Source organism: Planococcus citri, chromosome 3, assembly GCF_950023065.1.
Source record: "Planococcus citri chromosome 3, ihPlaCitr1.1, whole genome shotgun sequence".
NCBI lineage: Eukaryota > Metazoa > Arthropoda > Insecta > Hemiptera > Pseudococcidae > Planococcus > Planococcus citri.
Window position 1 is genome coordinate 55,715,951 of NC_088679.1, and position 24,580 is coordinate 55,740,530.

The window sequence follows — 24,580 nt, forward strand, 5'->3', positions numbered from 1 at the left end:
AACGCATTCAACATTTTTCAATTCAAAGGGGGAAAAGGTTGGTAATAAAACAGAAAAAAAAACATTGTTTGTTGAAAAGTACACGGACTACAGCTTTGGAACATTCTCTTATGTTCATCGTGTCAGTGATGGCCCATCACCCACTATTCGTTTTTTTCCTACCCTAAAGCTAAAAATTCTGCCAGTAACCTCGCACCACTATTCGGCAACATTGTACCTGTTTAAATAATGAAATGAGAGCTATCATTGCTGAAATGTACCTATGTACGACACGAGAGATGACTACCTTGCATTAACATAACACAATAATATAATATGTATACTTAAAATGGTTTAGCGGCTTCAATCCAACCATTTTCTCGGCTGATATCATTCCGGTGCGGTACAAACCTAGCAAATCATCGGGCATCTCGAACTCTGGAAAAATACATATTACTTCTTATTATCAGTTACATTTTTGGGATCTTTCTTCTGGGGTGGCTTATTCTTCCGATCTTTCTGGCCTTGATAACCCTTTCCTTTCTTTTTCCAAAACGGCTTCGTGGGCTTTCGTCTATCCATCTGCCAATTTTTCTTAGAATTATAGCCTCTATCATTACGATAGTTTCTATTATTCCTAGAATATTGGTTCGGGCGGCGATTGCGATAATTGTTTCTCAGACAGAAACTCGGATTTTGGGGCGGAAAGGTTTGCGATTATTTTGGTGATGTTTACCTGAACGGTAGTCCCAGTATTCATTCGGACATTCTTTACTCCGGTGGCCCCATTCTCCACATTTGAAACAGCGCGGACCTTTATCCCAGTCAGGACACTCCTATACGTAATGGTATGGGCTGCTACAGTTATAGCAGTTATGAGGCGGCGGTCGGGGTACTGATGCGGCATTCGGTGGTGGAGGCGGTCGGGGGTTTGGGTTCCGGTGATATGCAATATTTGCCTCTTCAGGTTTACGATACTTCTCCGACTCTTCCTGCAACAACAGAATTTTTAAATCAGGTATTGTAGGTTGATTGGATTCGACTTTGAGTCATAAAACAAACACAACATATATAACAATGCATCGGGGGGGGGGGGGTGTATGAAGATCAAACTTGTAGTTGAGAGTTTCAATTTCTTCTTTGTTCAGATTTACATAAGCACGTATTGCTTTTTTAAAGCCCACTTTTACAAAGTTGGTAGGTATTTGGTAGTGGGTATTTCTACGTAGATCTACATGCAGATTTATTAAAAAAAATTATGATAACATATTCGTTGTGTATTTTCCCAATGGCTATGAAATTAGATGGATAAGTAATGGCAAAAACCTGATGATACTGAATAGTCTGATGTTAAAAGAAGCAAACTTTTTAGCTTCGTAATGCTACATAGTTAACTTCATTGCTTCGTACCTGGTGGTGTTGTTTTTTTTAAACAAAATACCTCTCTCAGGTACGAAGGAAACGTCAATAGATTCAGTAGTGGTTGTTTTCGTGTCTAGGGGTGGGTGACCCAAGGTGAAGGACGAAGAAGCGATATCGCATTTCTAAAGATAGGAAACTAAGTAGTCCAGTACTATACACTGATGTTTGCTGTGACACTGGCGGCCACGACTGTACAAACGTGTGGTTCTTTGTGTGTACGAGTATACGTAGAAAACGTCTCTTGTCATTTCAATATAAATGAATTCGCTTTTAAGAAATTTTTTCAAACAGTTTGCAAAAAATGTATAGGTACCTACCTACACATTTTCTACAAATTTAGTGAAAATCTTCTTCTTGCACCAACAGCATTCGTTCCCTTCATATTTTCGTTTGCGTAATTCTACAGTCTAGAACACTCTGGGTATTGAAACTGGATACCAGTCGTAATTTTAAAATACTTTTCAAATAATACTATTAAGCACAAAAACTTTCAAGCACACAAACTTAGTAGAATATTGCAAAATTCAGTCACAAGATTACTCGGATTGATTGTTCAGACATTTGCTCACACAAGTGGATCGTTTCATTGGGTATTTTGCAGGTCCGGATTTGGCTACATATTTCCTTTATCTTTATTATGATGAAATATTAACCATCCAGCCTGTGGATTTCGGGGAATTTATCGTGCATCGGCGACAGTGCTTATAACATTGTTGATCCGATCATTTGCAGATAATTACCTAATCTGTTTTACTTCATTTCTCCTACACTGCCTTTATATGCAGGTGTAGGTTTTCAGAGTCAATAATATTGACTATCTTGGTCATTTTCAGGAGAGATTTTAGCAATGTTTAATTTTTCCATGAAAATCTCGCTTTTATTCTTGAAGGATGTTCAGGGGTCGATGGTATTTTTAGGTCCAACAGCCATGAACCCCGTCCCTTTTGATTGTCGGCTTTGGTTTCCGGCATCTATTTTACCATAAACAAAGGAAAAAGGAGAGGGGGGCAAAGGCATTAATATCGTCATTACGTATGACGTGGTTTTAATTTAGGGGTTTTTATGGTCCCAATAAAACTTTTTTTTTGTAGTCATTTCAAATTTGAAAACGATTCATGATTGAATCTTCATAAAGGGTATTACATTTCAATACATTAATTCAATATGGAGATCGGAACGGAGTCACGCTTTAGAATAAGAGTATTAAGAGGTATTTTGAAATTTACCCATGGAAGTTTATGGTCGAAAATCCTTTGTCGTTTTTGACATAAGCTGTGGAAATTTACCTATGTTGTCGTGTAAAGGTTGAAAGTGCAAAATAAAAGATATTTTCTCGATTTTTTCCGCCTAAAGTCTTGAAATTTGCTCGAACAAAAAGTCTAACTAGGTACACCATCAACTCGCAATTGGACTGAATTCTGTATTTTTTTTTCCATGTTTAATTGCATCACGGCAAATAACATACCCAAAAAAAACATTTAGAGTTGATTCCATCATTATTGTAATACAGCTCACTGAATTGGGAAAATGCCACACAATGCAGTGTGTTACACGATAGGAAGTGATTGCCACTTTTTTTACGGTACGTATTCGAACGTATTTCTCAAAACAGTGTTCCGCAGGTGTGCTGCACATAATGAACCATCCAAGTTTTCTAAGGCCTTCACCAGGTTCTTACCTTGGTCCGTTACAAGATGAAATCTGTGCAATTTTGATTCAAAATTTTGAAATTGTGTTTGCCCCTTCAATTTTGAAGATAGGCAATTTGTCATGATAACATTTTTTTTGTTCGTTCATTCGAGCACTGTGAGTTATTGAAGTCATTTTAATGAAGCAAGCATTTTCTGACTATCTGTAAACTGGAGAATTTTCGTTATTTTTTTTTGGCAAAAATGTACCAATTTTGAAAAATTTTCCAGATATGAGAAATATTTGGATCATTCAAGTGAGTTCATCAACTAGGACTATTCGAGTGGACGAACAAAAAAAGGTATGATGACAAATTGCCTGTATTCAAAATTGAAGGGGCAAGCAGATTGGAAAATTCAAAGTTTTCAAAATCTTGAGCACGACAAATTAGCTAATTTTTGAATCAATTTTCATGGCGTTTAGTCATGGGACATGAATTGTTTAATGAATAAAATGGTACTTTCGAGATTTTTACTGTTCTTGAAAACTCTGGTGTGATTTAGCATTTATTTCCTTCAGACGATTTACTTTTTGCTTTTCTAACACATTTACTTGGGTAGCTGATCGCACGCGAAATGATAAGCTAGAAATTTAACATCAATCGATAAGGAATTTCATTGTCTCCAATTTGAGACTACACAGTGTTGCCATAAATACTGCCATCTCAACTTGGAGCGCGTGTAACGCAAAAACCGAATTTTAAAACATAAAAGCGATTATACGAGTAAATTCGAAAAGTAGATGAAAAAAGCTACAAATTGACTGTACTTCGCTGTGACATGACTGCAACGATATGGCAGGGGAAGGAATTGAACAAAACAGGAAAGGCAGATAAAATAGGACCCAAGTACGCCAAAAGTCGAAAAAAATTGACCAGAAAATTTTTTTTGAAATTTTTATTGGCGCATCAACTTTTTTCACTAAAGTAATAATTTTGTGATGTGAGATCACCAAGTTACTATTTTAGTAAAAAAAAAATTGGTACACATGAGAGAATTTCAAAAAAATTTCCATTGCCCGTTTTTTTGGGTGGGGTTTTTGCGTACATGAATCTTCGATTATTTTATGTGCCATTCCTGTTTTGTCAAGCTCATTGACCAGCAAGTTGCAGCAAAGCACAGTCGAATTGCAGCTTTTTTTCATCTACTTTCCGAATATACATACAATCATTACTTACGTTTTTAAAGTTTCTTTTTTGTGTTACAAGCGTTTGAAGTAGCGTTAGTATTCATGGCAAGACTGTGTACACCCAAAACCCCTATAAAATTTCATTCCTAGAAATGGGGCCCAAATTTGATTTGGTCCAGGCCTGCATTGACTCTTCTTGATTTTAATACATAATAGGTAGGTACACTGATATGAAAAAATTTGAAATAAAATTAATCCTTCATATTTTTTGCGCTACAAACCATTCAACATTTCAAAAATTCTCGTAAATACCTAGTTATAGGTAATTTAGGTTACTGACGATGAAAAAAATAATCGTCTTTTGTTCGTAACAAATTTTATTTCAACCTCTTTTCAAGTTTGAAGCAAAATTTGGAAAATCGAATGTCTGTTGGATCATGTATATTACAGATGAAAATTTTAGTAATTTTTATCCAGCAGTTTAGCCATGATGTTATGATGACGATTTTAAACCACTCTTTAACTCACATAATTTATAAAGAAGATACCTTACCTACCTAGTCATTTTTCCACATATTCAATTCTTCTGCACAAGTGGGGTTATGTTGGTCCGTTATTTTCTTTCTTTTAAAATGCCTGAGCGTTATAACTCCTTCCACGACGCTACCTGGCAATAATTCGACCATGCCTGTAAGGTTAGCACTTCTGCGTAGCTTCATGGTATGAGCTTAAACACTCAGGCATTTTAAAGGAGTAAAATGGCTAACCAACATGATATACGCTTGTAAGTGCACTAATCTGAAGAAATCGAAGTTGATTTCTTTAGACTTCGTTCTCAGTGAACCCGATATTTGTATCAGTAGTATCATCGATGGCACTGACATCACTACTTTCAATAGATACTAAAAATACCTAGGTATGTGTTTTTCCTTTTTTCCACGCACATCTACATTCGACGAGTATATGTGATAGGTAATGTTCCTTTTGTCCAAATGAGGAAATGACCATGGTATAGCATTTTTATATTCGGCCTTTCAAGTCCTATACCACCTACCTAGATACATATGTCTTTTTCTCTGTGTTTGTTTCTCCAACTACTTACTCTCTTTGCTTCTCTTCATGACCCATTTTTCATGTACCTATTGTTGTTGTCTTATGGCTTCTTCCGTTTTCTCTTAAAGACCTTTTAATAATGACCCTGTTTTTTTTTTCATGGCCAACATTTCAATGTACATTATCGTGTTTTTTCCGTCTTTCCGGTCTGTGAATATAGTACGGCACTCGAAATTTAGTATTTCTTTTTTGCCAAATTTACTGAAACATACCAGAGGTAGGTACACCTACACTACGTACCTACTTTTTTCATTTTTTGATTCACATTTTGAAAATTTCCACCGCGTATTTCAAAATTGTGATATTTTCTTACTTTTCGCCAGGTTTTTTTTGTAAATAGAAAAATTTTGACCTGAAAATTAATTTTTCTTGAGCATTTGATTAATTTCAACTCCCTCCTCAATTTGAAACGGTTGACATAAATTTCCTTCTGAAAATCTATTTATTTACCAAAATTGCTGAAACGTAGTATTTTCCTTTTTCGATTCTCATTTTTAATTCTTCCGCTTTACTAAAAATACGAGGGTCGTGTGAGAAGTTCCGCGCCTCTCAATGAAAAACGCATATTTTTACAAAAACTTGAGCTTTATTTCTCGACATAGTCTCCATTTAGGGACACACACTTGGTCCGACGCTCCGAAATTTTCTTAATACCTATTCTCTAAATTTGAAGCAGTGAATGCAGTCACGACATTTTGCCTTCTTAAAAGCAGTGGTTTTTTACTGCAAAACAGTAAAAAAATACTGAATCGGCCAGTCAACATTTTTTTTTACTGACCAATTCAGTAGATTTTCTACTGGTAAGCAGTAAAAAACCACTGCTTTTAAAAAGACAAAATGTCGTTACTGCTAAGCAGTGAATTTAGAGAGTACAGAATACGAGTTTTCGTCGAGGTCCTTAAAATACTCATCCACAGCAGCGATCACTTCTTCGTTATTTGAATATTTCTGTCCTCTGAGCCATTTTTTCACGTTTGGGAACAGATAATAGTCGCAGGGGGCTAAATCTGGCGAATAGGGCGAATGAGGTAGCAATTCGAAGCGTACTTCATGGATTTTGGACATCGCGACTGCAGAGGCGTGAACTTAAGAATCGAATAATTTAAAAAAAATGCGTTTTAGCAATTTTGGTGAAAAAGTACATAGATTTTTGGAAGGAAATTTTTCCTGCTTTTTCCCGATTCTCATTTAGGTCATTTTTAAAGTAAACGCCATCTTTTGCTTGAATTCGTACACATCCCTCTCGTTCAAATAATCGCCATCTTCTTGAAATATGAGAGTGGAGAACATCCCTCTCGTTCAAATAATCGCCATCTTCTTGAAATATGAGAGTGGAGAAACTTGCGAGTATGAAAAATTTATACAAATGAAATGAAATTTAATTTTAAAAAATGAATGAAAATAATAAAAAAAATAATTATTTATTTACATAAATCAATGATGAATTAGCAATTTATCTTCTAGACTTCTCCGCCAGTTGTTGTACATTACTGTGCGGTTTCTAAACTTTCTCGACCCTTTGGAGGCGTAGCTCGTATGTTGCGGTACAAGTAGGATGCGTTTGGCTCCTTTCTTGATTAGCAGTGTAATGATCTGTCTTGTATTGTTAATCGCATGTAGGAGATTTTTCTCGCGTCGAAGATCATGTGCTCCCGTGAATAGAATGATTCCTTCTGGTACTATTTTCAACAATCGATCGATATGTCCTTTCAAGTTGGGTGTTGACAACATGGCTCCTACGAATAAACTTTTTTCGCAAGCGTTTCTTTCATCAGTATTGCCTGCCACCGTGTCTTTGATTGCGCCATAGACAAGACTATCACCCAGCTAAGTTTTCCAACGAGTCTTGATTCAGTTTGTGTGTCATTAAAAAAGAAATGTAACTTTTTTAAAAATCGTTAAAGAGTGATTTCAACGAATTAATTGACATAAAGATTCCAGTCAGGAAGATCTGCAATCCTTTTTTCCCAATACATCTCATATTCTTCACCATGTTGAACATTCTGTTCAAACGAATCATCACCATATTGATCGATAACTCCTACAGGAAATACATTCTACGCCATACGTAAATAAGTAATGTTTAAGCCACCCTACGAGTAGTACTCCTAATTTGAAATTATTGCTAATTTCAGTCACACATTTTATAGCTTATCAAAAAAGCATCTACCAATGTGACTAAGGACATTAGCGAAACATTTTGAAACCATCTAAAACGGGTTCATTGACTCATTTACCATCAGAATAGTCCATCAACCGCAAAAAATAACGAATTTATCTTACCTCTTTCCAGGAGCGCCGCAATTCGATTTTTTGTCGGTTTATTTTTATCTCGTGCTTAAAACTAATATTATCACAGCCATGTATTATTTTCGATTTATTTTAACAGTTTTTCGAGCAACTTCCTCCGGGACAAGCTGAATATCGATTTGTGGCGGTGGTGGCGTGATTTTCACCCATTTCGATGAGATAAACGAGTGGGTCCGGTTTACAATTGTGATCGTATTCACTTTTATTTTGGTTGGTCGAACAATCTGCACCGCACGGAGATCTTCGGCTGTGAACAGAAGAAACAACACACAAAGGTGAATCGATATATCCTCAAGATTTTCTGCAATTCAATTTCAACTTCAATCCGCTGATTTTGTAACATTGAACAAATCCGGATAATTTTACCGAATCATCAACGTTCCTTGAAAGTGAAATTTTTTAATAGCGAAAGTAAACCTAAACTTATGTGGGTTGGCGTATTGTTTTATCAGCGCCCACGTTTCTTTAGTGTTTTTAGTAGCTATTATTATCACAATGTGTAAACACGAATAAAGGGGTACCTCCTGACTTCTCTGACATCTTGATCCGAGAACAATTATCAACCATTGTTTTGGGAAACGAAATTCTGTTGCCATATCACTTCATAGACATAATTCACTATTAGATTAGATAGCAACAGAACTCATTCACACATTAAATTGTGCATCCTTTTACATATGCAAGCAACAAAGGGTAAAAACCGTGCAATAGCCCTCGGCACGATTATAAAATAAAGACACATTGACCCAGTTTCTAAAAACGCGAAGAAAACTTTATTAGAAAAGGGTGATGGAGAACCCCAGCCATCTACACGCACCGTTGAGAATGTGAGTGGCTTGAGACGGGGTGTCAAAGACGACGACTACAAGTATAGCAGAGTCAGAGTCGTATACACATGAAGGTGCCTCGTCTTGCCTCGAATTATACACCATACTGTATACGCCATTTAGAGATACAAACGCGTAAAGGAAAGTGCACTGCACCGGCGAATACGTAACATTTTATCAAGACGACATCGAATGATTTAGTACGTTGTACGTATAAGAGAGAACTGCAGCCAGCTCCAGTTAGACACATTAAAAAGGGTGAATACTGTTGCGCGTATGGAAATGCGAAAACATTTAAATGGGACCTTTGATGAAGATGGTTGAACGCGTATCCCTTTAGAAACAAAAGGAACCGCCGCATACTGCCTCTTTGCCTTTGGCTTCGGCCTTCTGCATGCCCCCGCACAACTGGCGCGAAGCGGCCTCGTTTCCGTATATGAAATTTTCAAAAGGCGCGAAATAACAAAAGAAGAATTGCTATACGCGTACGACTCCGTTTTCTCTCGTTCCTTCTTGTCTTCTCTCACAGTTTCCTTTCTGTTTTTTCACCGACATCGGCGAAAGTCTTTATTTATTTAATGTTCTTCGCGTCTCACCTCATCTCGTACCCATTCCCCCCTCCCCCCTGTGTTAGGTTCTTTCAAAATGTCACTGGGATAGAATTATTGTTTCCAGCACATTGGAAAGGGATAAAATATACTATTAATCTCAATAAACGCTATTCCTTTTTCCGATTCGTCGACCCAAAAGTGAGTATAGGAAAAAATATAATTTTACCGAGTGCTTTTACTCTCGTCGCGACTTTCTGTATTTTTGTGTGAAATTCCTCGTGTAGGTGGTACCTATGTCCATTAGTTTTGAAAATTGAATTCATAGCTAGGGTATGATAATTTGACTATTGACCCAGTTTTTACAATTTTTTGGGCTCCTCTTTCCTCATGTGTATGAATTAGATGGACTCAATTTTTCTTCTTTTTCTTTTTGATATGAGACCTGAAAAATAGTTGGAAATACACGGTTTTTTTTCATATAAAAAAACAACATTGAGAGTGAATTTCCATACCCACTCGAATTCACGATATAGGTACGGTACACTCATATCACGTGTTTAAATAATATGTGAAACAGACAAGTGTTCCTTAATGAAATGGCCGCTACGCACATTGTGACCAACGATGCAAATTGAATGATAAGATCAATAGGTATTTAAAACGCACGAGTTCGAATGAACGATTGTAAAATGGACAGAGAAAGAGAGCCGAAGTTATATACAGAGCGAAAAAAAAAACCAACTCGAATAAAAACAATCACCCCGTAATGGTTTTCTCTTTGTTTTAATCACGTGGTTTCTCTGTCGCTCTGCTTGTAACCCCGATGATAATGATGATTTCCTTTTACCCTTATTTTTATTACCCTCTTATAATATGTAGTATGTAGAGCGTCATTACTAAAAATTCATACCCTTCGGTTATCGACGAATAATAAAGTTAAGTGAAACCGTAGATTTTACAGATAATAACCTATAATATAGTTCGCATCACGAACAAAATAAATTAGCTGGACTGCACCCTCCTCCCCTCCGCATTGCCAGTTTTCACTCGTCGATTCACTCCGGCTAGTCTGGATGTATGCCATGATGGTTTATGGAGTTTGTTTGGGTAAGCAAATGAAAAGCGTTCGAATTCGTTAATTTCAAATTTCCGCCACGAATGGTAATTAAATTTTCTGTATTGATGATGTTGTGTCTCTGGTTTCAGATGGTAAAACAGTTTTGCGCACAACAAAGTCCTGTCTACATATTGAATAGTCTAAGTTTCGCTTTTTGTCAAAAAATATCAACAAATCTCGCCTTTTGCCGAAATAGTTGAATGTGTAGTTTCTTTCTTGCGTAAAAATTACCACTTCGAAAAAAAATTCAAAAAGTCTTCATCCCTCTTTCTCGAAAAGAAAAAAATTACTTACCACTGAAGAATTTAACCACTGAGGAATTATAACACGCGATGAAATGAAGTTATTGAAAATAAAAGTGAAGCTACATATAAATTACATGAAATTATTTTCTCATTGATTTCAAACAATCAAAAATTGCAGATTTGTTAACTGTCAAAAAGTCCTGCTTTTTGCTGAAATGATCCAAATCTTGCTTTTTGATGTTGGCAAAAATTATCGAAAATTCTCACTTTTTAGTAAAATTGTCTCGCTCTTTTAATAAAAACTGTCGAAAAGTCGTGGAATTCGAAAAACATAGTCATGAAAATTTTGGTCAGACCTCCGACAGAAAAAATATGTCGACGTTAAACGCCTCGCTTTTTTGACTAAAATTGCGAAAATTAATAATTATAATTTGGTGAATAATTCCCTAAAATTACCGAATTCCGCGAAACTTGAAATTGTTCAAAACATATTGAAAATTTCCGTAGTTAGTAACAACAAAAATGCAATTCCCATAAACCAAGCATCATGTGCACTTACCCAAAACGCCCGTTTCACAGAATGAATTCTGAAGAAGGGGAGGGTCTTGCAGTAGTGATGCATTGAGCAATTTGTGATTCTTCTAATGTCAAATTGAAATTAAATTACTTACTAAGAGTAAAGAATTTTTTTTCACTACGGAGGGTTCGCTTCTTTAGATACCTACCGCAATTTTATAGTTTATACAAAATTATCTGAATTTTTTCTTCAATAGACTGATTGTGATACTATACAGGGTGTCCGGGGGTGGTTATGGTAAAAACTTCAGATTTGGATATAACCGGGTAGGAGTTGGGAAAAATGTAAGATCAACAAGTCGACTATTTTGAAAATTGAAGGGGCAAAATGATGTTTTCAAAATGTATGAGCCAAAATCCTATTTTGTGACCATGGGGGTTGGTAATACCTATTTTGAAAAATGAACAAAATCATCTACATATTATGATTTTTTGCCCAACTTGCAAATTGAAAGGGGCTATAAATGATTTTTATAATTTCAAAAAAATCGAGATGAAAAAAATAGACGCGAAAATGAATACTTTGTCAAAAAAATGAACAAATCTCGTTATGATACGCAATTTTTTTCTTACTCTGAAATTTTAAAAGTTTTTGAAGCTCAACAATTTTTGATTTGCTAAAATTGTAATTGAATTTTACAATGTTTGAGCTCCAAAAAAAAAATTAAATTTCGAAGCAAGATAAAATCTGATCATATGTAATAAAACTTGTTTATTTTTTGACGAAGTATTCATTTTCGCGTTTATTCTTTTCATCGCGATTTTGAAACTAAAAATCATTAGTAGCCTCTTCAATTTGCAAGTTAGGCAAAAAGTAATCATTACTTGAAGACCAAAAAAAAGGTGATCAAAATGTTTCATTTCAATATGTTACTCGAGTAGTTTTTGAATATCCCACATTTGATTCATCTTCACTTTCCAAGGTTTCTTTTGCTGATAGGTGTTCACCTTCGGGGTCAACGTCGTCAGTCTTGTGTTCTTTTCTGGTAGAAATAGCCAGTGATGCTTTTTTGCTGGTGCTCATCATGTATGACACTAAAGTCATATCTTCTCGGAATCCGAATATTGATGAGTGTAATTGGCGGTCACGTGACTCGATGACTCTTTGAGGGATCATACTTTTATTTCGATTCAGAGTTCCCACAAAATGCAGATTGTGTTCATTTCGTAGAAGTTGCACAACTGGCTGGGATGTGAAATACGAATCGCAGACTACAATTCTCTTCGAATTATGGATCCACATACTTCATATTTTCTAAGATTATACGTCATTTTGAACCTTTTTGATATAAAAAATTTTGATCACCTTTTTTTTTATTCTTTGAGTAATAATGTTCCATAATTCAAAAATTTCAATGTGGCAACCTTGATAGATTTTGTATTTGAATAAATTTTGACATAGAAAAAATTATAATTTTTTGAAAAAGTTCCGAAAATAAAATTATTTTTTCTATTTTTTTTAGTGAAAAAATTTTAAAAAATGGAAAAAGAAATCGTAGTGATTCATACAGCGGTATTGAGTGTAAAAAAAAAAAAAGTATAGTACGACATACGGTACACACCGTTCGCGCTAACTATTGGACGAGTTGTAGGATTCTTCAAAACAAAAAAAAATACAATTCTTTAAATATCAGACTGAATAGTACGGAAAAAGGAATATCGATTATTGTATTGAGTTATTGCAAAAAAAATTATACACTTGGCTATTGCGTTGAAGGAAAAAAGAAATTAAAAAAAAATTAGGCTTAAGACCCCTCAAGACAAAGAACTGTCAGTAAACCAAAAATATGGACTATATTCGTCTGTTTATTGACTGTAAATTGTCAGTAAGTCTAAAATACTGGATGTAAGAGTCTGTACATAGACAGTAACTGTCTTTGAATTTTCTGTGAATTATAATTGCATGAAATTTACTCTCTGTTTTTGGAAGAATGGTCTGTATACTATCTGTACACAGACTGCAAATTACAGTTTCTCAAAATTTACTCTCTGTTTTTAAAAGAATGGTCTGTATACTATCTGTGCATTGACTGTAACTGTCTTTGCACTACCTGTAAATTACAGTTTCCCAAAATTTACTCTCTGTTTTTAGAAGAATGGTCTGTATACTACCTCCCCATTGACTGTAACTGTCTTTGCATTACCTGTTAATTGCAATTTCCCAAAATTTACTCTCTGTATTTAGAATAATGAACTGCATACTATCTCGTTACTCCCAGTAAAATTAAAATCATGATCTGTAAATCGTCTTTACTCTCAGTATTTGAAAATAGTTAGAGATTTTTTTACATGTAGGCATATGGTAATTGGTAACTCATAATGCTTTAATTAAAAAATGTTTGTTTTATTTTATGACTGAATACCTAATTTCATTTCACTAAAACTCTAGGCATATCTGTACTTATAAAGTGTGGCTGGCTGGTAGTTACCTATACTACTTGAAATGAAAGTGAAACAAGATTTTTAAATTCATTATTGTCATTTTTAAAGGCCAGGAGGGGTAGGATAATAAGCTCCTGTATATGGGAAGGAAATTGAATAAGAAAATGCAAAATTAGGTATATAGTTTGTTATCTAGATACACTAGGTATAATATTGATAAAAATAAATGCCAATTAATAATTTTAAAATATGTTTCACATTTAGGGCCGTATTCATAGACATTACTGAAGGGTCACTTGGCTAAGTGGTGAATTTTGAAGCAATTTTTCTCATAAATGAATTGAAATTTCATATTTTTAAAATAATAAATCAATACTTTCGGAGTCCAATCTCTCAATTCAACAATAAACAAAATTTCAAAAATTCAATCATAACTCGAAAAATTGCTTCAAAATTCACCACTTAGCCAAGTGACACTTGAGTAATGTCTATGAATATTGCCCTTAATTTCAAGTGTTAGTTATTTGATCAGAAACATTGAAAATCTATGGTACTGTATGGTCATTAATTCATTATAAACTAAAGTTGCAATCACATTGAAATTTTACATGGGGTAGAACCTTGCAAAATATCCTAAAATGATTTTAAAATACTGGATATATAGGTACAGCATAAAATTGAAATTGTACAAGTAATTTTAATTATCTTACACACGGATATAAATGCTTAAAACTCGCATGCCATCATAAATTTCACAAGTCATACAGGGTAAAAGCAACATATATCATCAATTTGGGACCAAATTACTCATCAGCCACGGTAGCCCAGTAGGTAAGGTAGTAGGTATGAAGGTAATCCGAGAGGTCCTGGGTTCGATCCCCACCCCAGGTGAAAATTTTTTTTCTCATTAAAATTTTTTTTAGGGTAGGTATTGTAAGGATTGCTGTGCTGTTCAACGAAAAAATCTGAATTCAGCCAATATAAGCACATTTTCATATTTTTAAATTTACGAGCAGTATGAACCGAATTTTTTCCGAATGTAAATTTACAGACTGTAAAATTTACAGTCAATCCGCGAAATTACCTGTCTGTAAATTTTTCTGTAAATTTTTAAAAAATTTACAGACAGTTCTTTGTCTTGAGGGACTTCGTATAAGGAAGCGAACAATTATTTTGAAAAAGTGATTTCGGCCATTTGTACATACCTATTTTTGGAGAAAAACGTAAAAAACGTGGTTTTTTGAGTTTTTTTAACTTTTGAGCTTGACCCACCACTCCAAATGGCCGAGTGATGATTTCTATAGAAAGTAGACCTAAAAATACATATTTGACGAAAAAATCGTTTTGGTATGTTTTTTCGTTCCGGAGTAATGTCGATTTAAAGTTTTCTTTTGTCCCTCCTTCTCCCCCCATGCGATGAAAAATTCTGAAAAAATTCAGGGAGGTACCCCCATGTATCCTCTAACTATACTTATTCGTTTACAGAATAAATTTATCTAAATTACTCGCTGATGCAGAATTTTCCCCCTGAAAAACGCGTTTTTTGGTTCCCTGCCTGAGGGGGGTGGGGTGGGGAGCGGGTTATGGGCCCAAAATTATTTTTGGGGGGTACTAAACATACCCTGTGAGTTTCATCGCAACCAGGGCATTTCGGCGACGTTTCTTCCATGATGTTAGGTCACTTCTCTCCCCTCGCCCTTCAATGGTGAATGAATTCAGTCAGTACCAGTCATCCTGTTCCATTTTGGAGACATTTGATGATGAGAAAAAAAATATAGTGGGAAATGCAAAAAATGACCATCTTTCCCACGAGCCTCGGTAGCGCAGTTGGCAGCGCGTAAGTCTCATAATCTTAAGGTCGTGAGTTCAATCCTCACCCGGGGCAAAAAATTTTTCAATTTTTTAATGCGCAATAATTGATTTTTCGTCATTGTTACGCCATTTTCTCCATCTGTGCTCTTTTTTTGATTAACAAACGCCACAAATAAAAATAAGACGGCATTTTTGGCCATAATGAACTAATTCATCCCCATAAAATTAGGTAGCTAAAGAACAAATTACGTGAAATTTTCAATAATGGCAAATTATTCTTCGCCATTTTCCTTAGTAACCATTTAACCATTGCATGATACATAGGTAATTATTTTTCACTCTGAGATTTGAAAAATTGGATGTACCTAAAAAACACTCATTTGTATTTTTTCATTCTTTTAGGTTTTGATGATTAGTCATCGTGTCTGTATCTTTCAAAATAAAAATAAACATTTATTTTTCCAAACTTTTACACATCCCTCCTTCGCACAATTTCTCATTAACCGGCGCCTGATAACGAATGGAAATTTTTAGTTTTACTACAACATATTACAATAGGTATTATGAAAGTGGCAGTTGAAATATTCAAGGACGTTGTACCCATTTAGGTATCGTCATTCAACCACTTACACTCCCACCAAAACCTGATCCATCGCGTTAATGTTTACAGCAAATAGATAGTGTGTCAATTGATACAAAATAATTACATTGTACAGAACAGTTCTGCAATAAAATCGTAATTTCGTTACATTGTCAGTTTGGTGCTCGCGCCGATAATACACGTAAATATTATTTTCACGATGAGTTTGAAGTTTTCGAAAAAAATCGCGACGTTGATAAAAAGTAATTCGAAGTGGTACAATATAAATGAACGAACGTTGTCTCAGTTTTATCCTATAAATGAAGAAATATTCGGATTATCAGAAGATCAGAAACAGGTAAACGAAAAATTATCCACGTATAAGCCTAATAGAAATATCTAAAAGCTAAATATTTGTTTTAAAAAATCATAACATGTCCTATTTAATTATTTTTTTAAATTTCAGTTGAGAACCACTATTTTTAATTTTGTGCAAAAAGAATTGGCTCCTTTTGCTGCAGAAATTGATAAACAAAATGAATTTAAACAACTAAGGGTAAGAGTGAAAATATTTCAAATTGTAATTCGTATTTTTAAAACCTAGTTCAATCATCGTGTAAAAATTTTATTTTTGTATCAAAGTGATAAGAATACCTGGGTAGGTACGGTATAGGTACCCATTTATTAAATGGGATATCGCTTTGGTGAAAATAACCACTTGTGAAACTAATGTTCGTAAAATATTACGCAATGCTTCACAATACCTCATTATATCTATCAAGTTGACGTAGTCAAATTTCAAAATCTATAATTGATAAAAATATAAAATGTCATTATTTTACTAAGGTAACTTATTTTGCTGTTATCGTTCGAAAACACATTATTCTATTAATGAAATAATTCTAGGAATTCTGGCGTAAACTCGGATCACTTGGATTGATAGGTATTGAGACGAAATCCGAATATGGTGGATCAGAGGGCAGTTACCTGGACACGATCGTTGTAATGGAAGAATTATCTCGAGCCAGTGCTGCAATCGGTTTAAGTTACTTGGCTCATAATACGCTATGTTTAAATCAAATCTCTCGACACGGATCTCACGAACAAAAACTAAAATACTTACCAAAGGTACCTACGTAAATATCATTATTTTACGACTCTATCACATTGTATTCTTTTATTTCATCTCTGGATATAAAAGCTTTGTTCAGGAGAACACATAGGAGCTCTTGCTATGTCCGAAACTGGCTCAGGATCTGATGTCGTATCAATGTCATTGACTGCTGAAAAACACGACGATCATTATATTTTGAACGGAAATAAATTCTGGATTACTAATGGACCAGATGCTGATGTGCTCGTGGTACGTTTTTTAGTTGCTTCTGTCGTTAATGCGTTTACCTTTGAGCGTCATTTCCATTTCCATAGCTCTTCGTACGCTTCTATACGTTCCTTGACAATCAATTATTATCAAAACGTCTTCGATACCTTGATCTTGATTATGTAATGAAACACTGACTTAAATTCTTCGATCCAATTTAATAAAATAGCAGCATAGCATAACCAGTTTCCTGTGAAAAAAATAACTATCATTAGAATAATAATATTATTTCTGAAACTTCAATATTATTCATAATCAAAGAAACCTTGCTCTTATCTCAATTCGTATTTCGTTGTCATACCAACTACCAGCCGAGGTACCTAGATAAAAATTACGGAAAATAACGATGTAGTAGGCCAACATATTTACTTAGCAGCACATTTCCGTTTGAATAATGTTTGATAAATTTTAAACTAGTTTCGAGTAAAGAAAATGGGTAGCTGTTACAAGGAAATAGGAGCAAGGTTACACGATGCTTCGTGATTTTATTTCAACAGAAGCACATGCCAATCTTATGTTACCAATGGTCATTTTTGCTATCAGCTTATCATATAATTCGTACGCACATTTTATTCTTGAAAGAAATTAACTCTCTGATTAAGAAATGCCGACAATCTTCGACCTCATATGATCTGATGCTGATTTCATTTAACAACAAAGATTTGCCTAGATATATTTCTCGATCAAACTTGTGGTCGAGATTTTCAGCAAAATGAAAACCATAGTTCCAGGAATACCTAATTCATTACTAGATTCATCTCCACAGGTTTATGCCAAACTTAAAAACCAAAATATAACCGAAGGAAAGAAAAAAATAACAACGTTCATCATCGAAAAAGATTTCAAGGGATTCCAAGCAGCGCAGAAACTCGACAAATTGGGCATGAGAGGTTCAAATACTAGCGAATTGATATTCGAAAACTGCATAGTGCCCAGTAAGTTGATTGATGGATTCTCTAGCCAATAGTCAGTCAATCCTCGATGATTAATTGATTCATTACATTGCAGAAGAGAATGTCCTGGGTGAAGAGAACAAAGGAGTATACGTCTTGATGTCTGGTTTAGATTCTGAACGATTGGTAGCTTCTTCTGGACCAGTAGGGTATGTTGAAGTTGATTACCTACGAATATGGTAATGTAGCTTTTTCGGTCTCACCCTGTACTCATTTTGCATTACATCGTAGAATTATGCAAGCTTGCTGTGATATTGCTTTTCAATATGTCCACGAACGTAAACAATTCAATCAAAGGATAGGAGAATTTCAAATGATGCAGGTTCGTTTACAAACCGTACTTTGAAATTTAAAAAATAGCTTTTCAAATACTCACTTCCAGGGTGTCTACCCGGTAGTGAAAAGGTAGTGATTTTGAAAGTCGGTAGTGAAGTAGTGAAAAAGTAGTGATTTTCAGCAATTTTGCTTAAAAGGTAGTGAAAAATGAAAAAAAAAGTGGAAAACCCGATTTTCCGCACATGAAAAATTTTCTGAAAAATGGCTTATTTGTTGACTTTTTTAGGACTTGAATTACGTATTTTTTTTTAAATTTGCCCTCGCTTCGCTCGGGCTATTTGCTCTTCATCTATAATACTATAAAGGAAAGTCCCCTTTTTTTGTAATGGGTAAACTCAAAACTTGCCGAACCAAAAATTCTGAATTTTTATCCATAAGAACGCCTGTAAGCTGGAGATGGTTTATAGCAATAAAAAATTTGAAAAAGTTCAAAAGGACAATTGTTATAAAGCTTCAAAGTTGAAAAAAATGACGACTTTTTTGGACTTTGCGGAGGTGAAACCAGTTTGCGGAGAGACGAGGTAAAATTTCGTTGCAAAGCGAGTGTATTACGTTGCATTGAGGGTAGGTGCTGGCAGTGGGGTGGTTCCAAGTGTAGTAGATGTAGTAGGAGTATCAGGTTGTGAAATATCATCTCTACACACTCCAGGGTTAAAAAATCCTTTTTTTTCTTGGCTATATGGTCTAAAGTGGTAACACTACATCCCATGTTGAGACAAAGACCTGACTGCGGCAAGTTAAACCGAACAGGGATCGAAACTTTGAATACCTACTTGAAAACGGTGATAGCTAGAACTTCGGGGAAAGAGGATGAAATAAACTAAAGGCACATTTCAGAACAGACGAACAGACTTTGAGAAAATTGCATTCAAAACTACTCAAAAATGCTTCAAAAAACAAATTAAAAAAGATGAAATTTTCAAACTTTTTTACAATTTTTATTTTTTTTTTTGGATCATCAAATTTGAATTAAGATTAGTCAAAATTTTCAGTAAGTAGGTAGTAGGTACATGGATGTTTTAAACTGTTCGGCATCAAAATTTTTATTTTCCTTTTTTTTTCTTGAGAGCTGTAGCTTTGATTCTGTAAACTCAGAGGAAATACTTTACCACTTGAAACTTAGACAACACCTAAGTGCACACTGAAAATTTTTGGTAATTTCAAATTCAAAGTTTGATTTCTACTCTAATTACACAACTTTGAACTTGAATAGCTTTTAAACGAAAAAAGTAGCAATGCAACTTTCAGTAGTATGTAAATTTTGAATAATCTTGATTTCAACGTCATTATAGTTTAAACTAAAATTATTTAAAATTAACGAAACACCAATTTATGAATTTTAAAAGCCCAAAAATGAGGAAATATAACCCTCTAAGAAACAAAATTTGAAGTTTTAAAGTAAAATTTTGCTCCAAATGCCAGTAAAAATTGAAAAAAAAATCAAAAAATTTCTAAATTGTATTCCTTTTTTAGAATATTCAGAGGCACATTTCAGAACAGAAAAAGAGACGTTGAGAATATTGCATTCAAAACCACTCAAAAATGCTTTGAAATGAATTAAAATTGCTTGAAATTTTCAGTGAACACCTCAGCGTATTGCCTACCTTAAGGATGCTTCATCACGCGGTTTGCCCACTTTTTCTAATTTTAAACTCACATCATGCGTCAGAGGAAAAACGAAAGTGAAGGAATATAAGAAATTCAGAATAGGTACCTACTTTAATACTTGAAACTAAACAACACTTGAAAGCACACTGTGAAAATTTCTGGTAGTTTTTTCAAAGTTTGATTTTTACTCTGCAGGATTATTAATTAATCAGGTAGGTAGGTATACAATTTTGAACGTGTAACTTTTGAACGATAATGTATGTACGTCAGACTCTCTGAAAAGAGGAAATTTTTGATAAATTCAATTTTAAATTGACTCATATCATTTTATGCACGTACTTAAGTTTTCAATTTTTCAGTTTGGAAACTGTTCTGATGGTTCAGCGATGTTCGGAGATAAAACTATGAGGAATGGGGAACTTTCAGGAACTAGAGTTGACCCCTGGAGTGGGGAGAGTTTAAGTTGAAAACTACAGAAAGGTCATTTTTTTTGGAGGGGCATTACTGGCATTACCTACATCAGGTGAAATGTGAAATAAGATAATTACCAAACAATTTTTTATTCATTCATATGTAAATAAAATCTCTCCAATAAAAATTTCAAACTTCGAAGAATGAAAATGAAAAAAAGAATTGAAAACGGTAATTGACCAATTTTATCATTTTTAGCCAAATTTCTGTTCAAAAATTATGTCTATTCCGGGAGTGCCGACTTTGGAAAAAAGACTGGGGAGTAAAATTTTTGATATTTCGCAAGTTTTTGAGCTCAAAATAACTAGATGATTCACGACGTGTCAAATTTTATGTAGGTAGGTAGGTTATAGGTACATACTTGAATTTTCAATTTTTCAGCCTGGAAACTGTTCATAGTTCAGACGTTCAGAAATAAAACTTGAGGAATGGAGTACTTTCAGGAACTATAGATGACCCCTGAAGTGGAGAGGGTCAAAGGTTCAAATTACAGAAAGGTCTTTTTTTTTGAGGGGCATTAGTGTCATTACCCACATTAGGTGGAATACGACGACAATTACCAAACAATTTTTTATTTACTCATAAATGAATTTAAAAAAATGCAGCTCCATCTTCCCACTCCACCCGTCCGAAGGACGGGTATTTTCTGCTTGTTTTCCATAATTATAAAAAACTTATTGTTCAAATATCAGAAAAATACTCCTTTAAAAAAAACACTTTTTACTTCTTGAAACATGAATTTTTGAAAGCGTTCTTGGCCTCGCTTCATTGAGGCTCGTTCGCTTCTTTTTCATGTTCTAAAATTTTGAAGCAAAAATAATAAACTTCTTCATTTATCACCCAAGAAAACAACGTTTTTATACCCCTCAAAATTTCTAATTTTCGATAGCTTTTTACAAAAAATTGGTATTTTTTTTTCCAAATGTTGTTCAAATTTTCCATTAATTTTTTTTTCAATTTTTTATTTTGAAGAAAGTTCTTTATTCGTCTAATTTCATTGCAGTAACAAGAACCTTGAAGGTGAAAATAAAATGAAAACTTGAAATGACAAAATTATATTCTCGACATCCGCTTGCTTGAAAAAAATCTTGGGATGTTTAAAGACATTGGAAAAGCGAAAAATTTTAATGTAAAATTTTGCCTCGTCCACTCCCTCCTCTTGAAAAATCCCAAGTGTTTAAAAAATGTCGTGTCAAAGTCCTGCTTTTTTATTTTGAAATTTTGTTGGACTATAGACACCATGAAAAGTCGCTGCTAAAAATTAAGAAAAAAACTTCATCTTTGATATTTGAAAGAATTTTATTCTCGAAATATGTAGTTGATTTGTCAATTTTTCGAGTAGCAAATGGTTATAAAATCATTGAATTGATTTCAAATTGATGAAAACGTGTACTTACTCCAATGTAAAAAATTACAAAGTTCAAAAAAAATGAAAAATCGTTCTTGTCTGGGGGGGGGGGGGGTAAAAATATTTTGGAAGACAGTGATTTTTTTTTGTTGAAAGGTAGTGATTTTCGGCCAAAAAATTCCGGTAGACACCCTGACTTCGAATATCTCGAACAAAATACAAACATTACTTTGAATAATTAATTAATAGAACATTTAAAACTCAAACACAACGTTATCATCAGAATTACGATAATTTAAAAAAAATGCTACCCACCACGTGATCCGGCAAGAGCAAGTTCAACAAGTTGCCTAAGTACCCGAAAGTGGAGCAACTATTATTGCAAACAATTTTTTCTGCTTTTTTTAAAATGATTTTTAATTTTCATTTGAATTTTTATTAAATTAATAATGGGTATTTTTTAAATAATAGAGTAAAATAGCCGATATGTACGTTGCTTTGAACGCTTCTCGTAGCTATCTTTACAACGTAGCTAAAGCTTACGATAGAGGATTCGTTAGCAGCAAAGATTGCAGCGGAGTGTTCCTTTTTTCGGCCGAAAATTCAGTCAAAGTCGCCCTCGATGCTATCCAATGCCTTGGTAATTATTCGTACAATATTTTGCTCATTTTAAATACATTATCCTGGCTAAAAATACCGTATTTTCAGGAGGAAATGGTTACATAAACGATTACAATACCGGACGATATTTAAGAGATGCTAAATTATACGAAATCGGCGCTGGTACCGTCGAAGTTCGAAGATTAGTCATTGGAAGAGCTCTTAATAAAGAATACAGTTAGCTGAACGGTTTATCTCAAAGACAAGACCACTGAGACCACTTTTCATTCATTACATAAAAGTATTCGAGTAAAAAAATCATATCATTTGACACAGTACATTCCTATTACATTATTTGGAAAAAATTTTCCATTCGGCTGTGAAACATATACGCAGTTTGAAAACAGATAAATTGTTCGTATTTATCATTAATTTTATACGTAAACGTGTTAGCTAATTTGTGATACTCTTATCTTCTCTATACTATAAAGCTGCAAGAAAAATAAATACCCGAAAAATCAGAAAAAAATTCCCAGACTGATCTATGGCACCTAGAGAGCTAATTTTTTTTTTAATCGACAGCTTAACGTCTCCAGAATATAGGAAAAATATGTGAGGGTAAAAATTTTGGAATTAAAGGGCCCAAATTTCGAGTTTGAATGGGCTGAATATGCTAGATGGGTACTGTGAACGAAGGAAATGTTCAAGATTTCATGCTCTGTAAAATGGTGAAAACAGATTAGCAAAAAGTTGCTCAGATATTGCGATTTTAATTGTTTTTTGTGGCTTCTTAAAACAAAAAACAGTTCGAGACGATGCGTGTACTTACTTATACTCCCACACAAGCATACACACAACCACCAATGTAAATGTACTGGACAACGCATCGCGATGCCATGTCGTTGTTATTCCAGATGGGATCACGCGACATGCGCGCGCGTAAAAATCTCCCACTCCTCCAACAACGGAATTCTTACAGGGTGTTCCAGAATAACCTTTCACTTTTGTTTTATTAGTAGCTCTGAGAGAAAAATGGTTACGGAAATTTTTTTATAACCAAAATGAAGTAGAAATGTGCCGTTTTTAGACCATATATTTGAGTTTTCATTATAAATTAAGTTTTAAAAATTATTCCACCAAGATGTTTTCCATCATTTTTGACACAATCGACCAAACGTTTTTTAAAATTATTGAACACTTTGTTGAGCATTTCTCTTCTAATCAGTCTTGATTCACGAATAATATTATCTAGGAGCTGTTTCAGAGTCCTAGGATCATCTTGATATACTTTTGACTTGAGGTAACCCCATAAAAAAAAATCACATGCTGAAAAATCAGGGGATCGAGGTGGCCATGAAATTTCTGTGTTCAGCGAAATTATTCGATGACCAAAATGCTCACGCAATAAAGAAATCGTGTCCGTTGCGGAATGACAGGTAGCGCCATCCTGTTGGAACCAAGTAACTCTATACTTGTGTCTGCGTTTCAATTCAGGAATGAGAAACTCGTTTAACATTGCTCGACCATAGACCCCGACCCGTACCCAAACAATCAGCCATCCTTATCACGATGTTGGACTTGTAAAAATTTACTTCGTTGATCGTTGATCTAATCACAAGCAATAAATAAGATGAGTTCTGAGTAATTTTATCAAATTCAATCGCTAAATCATACTAAAAGAAAGAAAAAACGAAGAAAAATCCTACATGTAAGGTAATTCCATCTTTGGAAGTTTTGAAAAACACTCAGTTTGCTCAGCAGCAAATGATACTCGTATGTAATATCTACAACTACAACAAAGAACTTTGAAATTGCAATACAATGAATAAACACTAGAAAGAATTTTTCCCTTCAAAATACAAAGTTTTCTCTTCCAGTTGTACATTGCGTTGTGTTATTTCGAAGATTCAACGGCGAGTCTTCGCATTGGCACATACTACATGACCATACAGTCAAATTTTTTTAAACAATTGCTGGGAAATCATGAAATTTTCGCATAATGACGATTCGACTACAGTTTTAAGCGAATTCAACACCACAGATCGCACATAACATAAAACTGTCATTTCCCAAGTTTCATTTACCTACTACTCGTACTCATTATAGGATTTTTCATTATTTTCGTATGATTTAGCGATTGAATTTAATAAAA

General features: G+C 34.3%; 1 protein-coding gene and 1 non-coding gene across 3 annotated transcripts; both read left to right on the plus strand.

The window, feature by feature from the left end:
* Nucleotides 1–15,151: 15,151 nt before the first annotated feature.
* Nucleotides 15,152–15,224, plus strand: TRNAM-CAU (transfer RNA methionine (anticodon CAU)). Its single transcript has one exon. It is a non-coding gene; the product is annotated as a tRNA-Met (tRNA).
* A 547-nt stretch (nucleotides 15,225–15,771) lies between these two features.
* LOC135840985 (isovaleryl-CoA dehydrogenase, mitochondrial-like) lies at nucleotides 15,772–22,984 on the plus strand. 2 transcript variants are annotated; one of them, XM_065357766.1, is made up of 9 exons: nucleotides 15,774–16,089; nucleotides 16,198–16,287; nucleotides 16,638–16,859; nucleotides 16,933–17,094; nucleotides 17,879–18,047; nucleotides 18,121–18,214; nucleotides 18,297–18,387; nucleotides 22,300–22,468; nucleotides 22,537–22,984. In XM_065357766.1, the coding sequence occupies exons 1-9, from the start codon at nucleotides 15,952–15,954 to the stop codon at nucleotides 22,668–22,670; spliced, it is 1,269 nt and encodes a 422-aa protein (XP_065213838.1). In that variant the 5' UTR covers nucleotides 15,774–15,951; the 3' UTR covers nucleotides 22,671–22,984. The 2 variants fall into 2 exon arrangements, with proteins under 2 accessions (XP_065213839.1, XP_065213838.1); XM_065357767.1 differs by lacking the exons at nucleotides 22,300–22,468; nucleotides 22,537–22,984 and adding an exon at nucleotides 20,369–21,327 and having other exon boundaries at nucleotides 15,772–16,089.
* Nucleotides 22,985–24,580: the final 1,596 nt, after the last annotated feature.

What these genes read in the sequence shown, in the direction of transcription:
- LOC135840985 (XM_065357766.1), top strand. Translation starts at nt 15,952, where the DNA reads ATGAGTTTGAAGTTTTCGAAAAAAATCGCGACGTTGATAAAAAGTAAT. An exon ending in AACTAAAATACTTACCAAAG is followed by an intron (nt 16,860 to 16,932) that starts GTACCTACGTAA and finishes TGGATATAAAAG; the next exon opens with CTTTGTTCAGGAGAACACAT. An exon ending in CGATGCTATCCAATGCCTTG is followed by an intron (nt 22,469 to 22,536) that starts GTAATTATTCGT and finishes CCGTATTTTCAG; the next exon opens with GAGGAAATGGTTACATAAAC.